This window comes from Trichomycterus rosablanca, chromosome 6, assembly GCF_030014385.1.
Source record: "Trichomycterus rosablanca isolate fTriRos1 chromosome 6, fTriRos1.hap1, whole genome shotgun sequence".
Classification (NCBI taxonomy): domain Eukaryota; kingdom Metazoa; phylum Chordata; class Actinopteri; order Siluriformes; family Trichomycteridae; genus Trichomycterus; species Trichomycterus rosablanca.
Window position 1 is genome coordinate 38,150,624 of NC_085993.1, and position 6,635 is coordinate 38,157,258.

General features: G+C 38.5%; 1 protein-coding gene across 1 annotated transcript; it reads left to right on the top strand.

The window, feature by feature from the left end:
* Window positions 1–1,452: 1,452 nt before the first annotated feature.
* On the top strand, window positions 1,453–5,385 carry bglapl (bone gamma-carboxyglutamate (gla) protein, like). Its single transcript, XM_062996921.1, has 4 exons — window positions 1,453–1,554; window positions 1,709–1,936; window positions 2,110–2,230; window positions 5,121–5,385. Exons 1-4 carry the CDS (start codon window positions 1,494–1,496, stop codon window positions 5,221–5,223), a joined length of 513 nt encoding a protein of 170 aa, XP_062852991.1. The 5' UTR covers window positions 1,453–1,493; the 3' UTR covers window positions 5,224–5,385.
* Window positions 5,386–6,635: the final 1,250 nt, after the last annotated feature.

The following is a 6,635-nucleotide window of genomic DNA, read 5'->3' on the forward strand; positions in this document are numbered from 1 at the left end:
TCACCCATGGTACTGAGCTTGGTTCTTGGGGGGAGAAGGCGATTTGAGTTGGTAGAGCGGAAGGATCGGAATGAGGTTTGAGAGGTGAGCAGTTCTTTCAAATAGGTGGGAGCATAACCATAAATACACTGGTGAGTGAGGAGGGAGACCTTGTATTCAATCCTAACAGAGATGGGAAGCCAGTGAAGAGAACGTAGAATCGGTGTGATATGCTCATATTTTCGCACTCTCATCAGGATCCTAGCGGCACTGTTCTGAATGCTTTGTAATCTATGAAGACTTTTGCTAGAAATCCCAATGAGAAGTGCATTGCAGTAATCCAGTCTGGAGGAGACAAAAGCGTGCATCAGTTTTTCAGCATCTGATAGAGTGAGAGTGGGACGAAGTTTAGCAATATTTCTCAGATGATAAAAAGAGATCTTGCAGAGGTGTTTAATATGGGTATCGAAAGTGAGATGTGAGTCAAATCTTACACCAAGATTGGTGACTGATGAGGAAATGGGAATATTGTGACCAGAGAAAGTAAAGCTGTCTATGGAAGATGACTGAATCTGATGTGGGGTGCCAACCAAGATTGCTTCAGTTTTGGCACTGTTCAACTGGAGAAAATTGTGTTTCATCCATGACTGTATCTCCTCCAGACAGGCAGTAAGCAATGTCAGAGAAGATGATGAAAATGATGATGATGAAGAGGAGGGTGTGTTGATTTTCAAATACAGTTGTATGTCATCAGCGTAGCAATGGAATGAAATTCCATGGTGAGTAATGACATGACCAAGCGGGAGCATGTACAGATTGAAAAGGATGGGGCCAAGAACTGACCCCTGTGGGACTCCGCAGGTCACAGTATGTGTCTGGGACCTTGCATTACCGAGGGAAACATACTCTGTTCTGTCACTGAGGTAGGATACCTGTGAATGCCAGATCATTTATTATTGCAACAATTTTCTTGGCCAAGTGGTGCATTTTTTGAAAGAACTGCTGGGGTGCCAATGTTTTGACCATGACTATAGGCACATGAGGTTTTAAATAGAAATGTATGGCAATGCGACAAGAGATATTTTGCAGAAACAACCCCAGGCGTATAAAAATATATTTTAAACATCACCACAGACATTACATTACAATCACATTATTGACCATTTATTTAATTTCAATATGGACCAAGGTTTAGCAGATAAATTTCAAGAAAGCCCTTCATCTGCGGTTAGATTATATAACATGTACGTCCATGTATGGCATGTATGACTGTTTTAGCGTGTGGTATTTGGGGTGCATATGTCCATTCGCTGTATGTGTGTTAGTGGGTGTGCTGGAATGCAGAAGGAGGCTTGGTGACACTCGAGTCCTAAACCAATCACAAGCTTTGACAGTGGTTCATGTGAAGGGGTAAAAACTGTATAAAATACTCAGCGAAATGAGAGAATGCTAAGAAAGACTAACCAAAGAAGATCGAGAAGTAAAAGAGGTGAGAAGCAACAGAAGACAAAAAGATGAAGACTTTTACCCTGTTCATCCTTGTTGCAGTGCTGTCTGCATGCACATCCACAGGAGGTCAGATGAAAATCATTTGAACTCTATTGTTTTGTATGTATTTAAATGGCAGCCAACCAACAACATTGATGAGAATTGATGGGCATTACTTTTTATTATATATGTATTCCTTGTATTTTTAACGTCTCCTCTGTCTGTGTTTAAATGTAAACAGTGTATAACATTGTTGCTGAACCGGACCCCGCTCCAGCAGACGATCCTGCTCCAGCTGCAGATACCGTTTCAGTTTCCGATTCATCCTCTGCCTCAGACTCTGCATCTGATTCAGCATCCGACTCAGCGTCCGACTCTGATTCTGCATCTGACTCCGCTTCGGATTCTGCATCCGATTCAGCCTCTGATTCCTCCTCCTCATCTGAGTCCAATTCTGCCAGTTCTGAAGGTGAGCTACCTGCAATTATTTTGTATCCAGAGTTCTGCAGTCGAGGTTATACCATGTACATCTTCTTATGTTCCTTACCTGGTCAGTTTGTCACTTTTTTGTGCCTGCATATTGCATAACATCATGCAAAATGTTTGTTTCTGATGTTTCTGCTGATGTTTTTCATCCTGCAGCCACAGGGGCACCCGTCGATCATGTAATGGTCAAGAGATCTCTCGCCACTGCCATGCTCAGGAGACACAGACGAGCAGGAAGTACAGCAGCAGCAGATCTGACCCCAGTTCAGCTTGAAAGGTACGCTTTCCACTCCTCACTACATTCACACAATCTCATTTGTTCTGTTTTAATAATTTCTATTCCGCTTGGAACTGACATACAGTATTTATTTCATTTAATCTACATATTCTGACTTTATTTTGTTGTTTTTAAATTGTTTACGGTATCTAAATTCTATTGTATTTATTTATTAATTTTCATTAACCACTTTATTCTGGTTTGGGTTGCGTTGGTTCCAGCACTACTACAAACACCATGGCAGGAACACCCACTAGACAGGGCACCAATTCATTGCAAGGCAAATCACTCATGCACACACACAACATTATTTACATAGTTCGCCATGTTTTTCCTGTAGCTTTTTTCCCTGGTTACTTTTGTTTTCTCAGCCCTCTCAAAAGCATACAGAAGCTGCATTGGCCACAATAAATTGCGAAAGTAAATAAATGAGTGAGTGTGTAATGCTTTCTGACAGAGTGAACCCTGTCTAGGGTGCAGTCCTGTCTTGCGCACAGTGTTACAGGTCACACCAGACCCACTGTGACCCTGATCAGAAAAAAATCAGTCAGTAAAATTAAAGAATGAATAAATGCACTTCATTTTATGGTTTGGTATCTAATAATTCTATTTTATTCAATTGACTTTGTTTTGATTTATTATATGTATTCAAATGCCTTTTTTTATTCTATACATTTCATTCCATAGACAAAATTAAGGAATCTATTCTATTCTGTTCTATTATGTTTTGTTCTAAGACTTTTGTTTTGTTGTAGCTTACAAAACAACTCCAGAACTCCAGTTTTTGGCTTTATTTCTCAAATCTGATCCCTTAAAACTGTAAACCATATTTTCAGTGAGTACAGCCAGGCAGGCAAAACTTCCAGCTGTCCTGCACTGGATTATGTTTAACAGTGAACATATTCAGCACAGATTTCAGCAAGTTTATAAGCAAAGCTTCCGGCCAGATACTCTCCTCCCATGACATGCCGTCATGCAGATTTTCGTCTGGGTTGTTGGTCTTGGTGCAAATCTTTGACATCAGAAAGTGCAACACACATGAATTTTATTTGACTGGTCAAATTGAGGTGTATGTTGTATTTGAATGTGTGAATATGCAATGAATTATATTAGTTTATAAGCTTTATGTAATCATTACAAGTGCAAGTTTACATTTCACAGATATGTAAACACATAGAAACTTGTAATTTACCCTCATAGCCGTCCAGTGAAATGATGCCAGTTAAATGACAACATAAATGGGTTATTTTATTAGGAACTTTAAAATGCTGATTTAACTGCATGTTTTTTACTCACTAATACACATCTCTTTAAATATTTGGTAAAGTTTTATTTAAAATACATGGTCAAAATACATGCCACATAGAAAAAGTACATAGAAATTTCTCCTAAATACTAAGTTGTTGAAATACCTGCAGTGGTAGCTCAGTGGTTAAGGTACTGGGCTACTATTTGAAAGGTTGTTGGTTCAAGCCCCACATCTGCCCCTTACCGGCCAATTGCTTGGATTGTATTGGGTCACAGTTGTAACTCGCTTTGAATAAAAGCGTCTGCTAAATGCTATAAAATGTAATTTAAGGACACTTGGGATGCGCTGCGATAAATTACACCAGAATAAAGAATTAAAAGAAGGCTTTTATTTGTCATATATACATATACAGGTGTACAGTACAACGAAATTCTTTCTTGTTTGGAAGCTGGGGTCAGAGCGCAGGGTCAGCCATTGTACAGCACCACTGGAGCAGAGAGGGTTCAAGGGCCCAACAGTGGCTGCTTGGCAGAGATGGGATTCAAACTCTAAACCTTTCAGTTAATAGCCCAAAGCTCTACCCACTAGGCCACAACCCACTACCCACAACCGCCGGGTTTCAGGGTTTGAATCCCCAGCAGTCCTCAGCCGGACAGATGACTACAAACTGACATGATTGACTGTGTCTGAGTGGGATGGCTGAGGTCCAATGATGGATTGGCATCCTGTCCAGGGTGTGTTACTCCACTGCACACAGTGACTCTGGGAAAATTGCCTCTCTCGCATCCTGTAGTCATAAAAAATGTTCCAGAGCTGTTACGTTTTGTTTTATGGAGATTCTTCTGTCTATTATCACTGGATCCTCTGAATTACGAAGTCGTTAAAGAGTCAAAGTATGAATATTGCTACATGTAAGCTAATGCTACTGCGCACTGAATTGACGTCACTAGACTGGAAGCCTCTTAATTAACCGCACGAAGCAGCGCGATTCACCAGTGTAACAGTGGGGTGATATTCACAAGTTTTAGTTTATATTTTTAGTAGCTAGCTACATTAAAGTAAAAGCAAGGATGGTTGGGTGTTACGCCTTTGGTTGTACTCAACAAACGTGGGCTGCTCTTTCCGTCAATTCGATTGGTGTAGTTCAGTGACGTCTAATTAATGCGCAGTAGCATTAGCTTTCGTGTAGCATTATTAGTGTTACGATCCTTTAAAAACCTCGTAATTCAGAGGATCCCGTGATGTACAGGAGAAAAATGTACATAGGACAAAACGTATAGGGTTCTCAACATGTTTATTTAGCACAGGATGCGTTAGAGACGATTTTCTGAAAAGCCCATTCATTTTTCCTATAGGAAATCTGACTTAGACCCGGGTCTCCAAATATGGGCATAACAAGGACTACAGAATGATGCACGACTTCAGTGGTCTATGCAACCCTGACCAGGCTAAAGCGTTGGTAAAACATGAAAACAAAATTAAGTTCCTAATGAAAATAGGAAGCTATCTATTTTTTATCTAAGTTCTGTTTAAAGCCATTTCCCAGACACACACCTACAAGCTGTTTATGACCGACTAACAGAGAAGCAGAAGATGAATTTGTTAGTATTTTAATACTTGTTTTCTGTGTCTGTTTCACAGTCTGAGAGAGGTGTGTGAGGCTAACGTGGCTTGTGAACACATGTCTGATACAGATGGCATTGTGGCTGCTTACACAGCATACTACGGCCCCATCCCTTTTTAAACTACTTCATAAGAAGCTGCTTCTATAACAACCCAATCTTGATACTATGCAGACGAACGAAAAAAGGCTTTGTACAAGTGAAACAGGTTCTGAAAAGAGGAAAGGGGTGAAACATCTGTGGCTGTTTTATGCTTGAAAGTACGAGGTTTTGCTATGCTGTGTAGTTTTCTTTACTAAAACCACTAGGTTTCTTGTTTTATTTCGTAGTTGACCACAACCAGTGACAAAACATTTATGCAACAGTCTAAAAGTAGTTTAAATATTCTGCTCTCTCTGTAGTCTATGATTTTTATTGTAAGATCAATTTTAAAATTGTTTAATGTCACAGGGACTGTAAAATCCATATTGCTAATGTGCTTATGTACTTCAGCATAAACAAATTTTTCTTTATTTCAGTTTCAGTATTTCAGTATTTTTAAATAACTGCTCATTAGTGGGTAACTTTATATTCCATGCCTTTTATTTAGAATTAAATTATTAGTTTTTGGGGTTTAGGTTTTTTTGAACAGCTCTGTAATCTATTATCACAATGGTGCTACATCTCTCTATTTAACACTAAACTAGAGAGGATTAAATAATAAACTGTATTTTATTGACTTATATCTGCTTTTTGGTAAATAGGCTACACTTTGCATTGTCTATTGTTTTTTATGTGTATATAGTACTTGTACAGTAACACAGCAATGTGAATAAAATCTGTACATTTTTCATTAATTAAAATAAAACTGTATAATTGTTATTTTTATTCTGTTCATATTTTAATGAAAGAATTTATATTTAAGTGTATTTACTTAAGGAAATTGAAAACAATTTGTAATAATTCATCTGTCTTGTTTAGTATTTGCCAAGTCATTTAATATATCTATTAATTTTACAAAACTCTCTAGAGTTAATTTGCCCATGTGTTTCAGTTTATTGATATTGACAGTTAGACTTTACACTGGTCCCAGTCAAATTTTGAATGGCCCAATTAGTGCCGCTCTTATATAATCCTTATATACACCTCCCCATCAATGTTACCTTCATACATATGCATGTCACCCATGCCATGGGCACTGATGCACCCCCATACCATGACATATTGGCTTTTGCACCTTTGCTCATAATAGTCTGGATGGTCCTTTGGCACAGATAACTCGATGCCTTGTTTTCTCAAAAACAAGCTGAAGCATGGACTCACCAACTAAGTAGTTCACCAACTTGTATCAAAATGTTGTAACCCTAATGTTCTATAGCTTTCCACTCTTATTTTGCACCAGACCCAACCCAAGTCATTTCATAGCCTAATCAGATTTTTTATTGTATTACATTTTACACATTGTTTTTTCTTTACTTCCAGACGTTGGATGAGTTTAAACTTGAGCCAAACTACTTCACAAGAACATACATAGCGCGATGCTTAAAATCAGGCA

Coding starts and splice junctions, on each gene's coding strand:
- bglapl (XM_062996921.1), top strand. CDS start 1,494: ATGAAGACTTTTACCCTGTTCATCCTTGTTGCAGTGCTGTCTGCATGC. Junction 1,555..1,708: donor TGCATGCACATCCACAGGAG/GTCAGATGAAAA, acceptor AAATGTAAACAG/TGTATAACATTGTTGCTGAA. Junction 1,937..2,109: donor CAATTCTGCCAGTTCTGAAG/GTGAGCTACCTG, acceptor TTCATCCTGCAG/CCACAGGGGCACCCGTCGAT.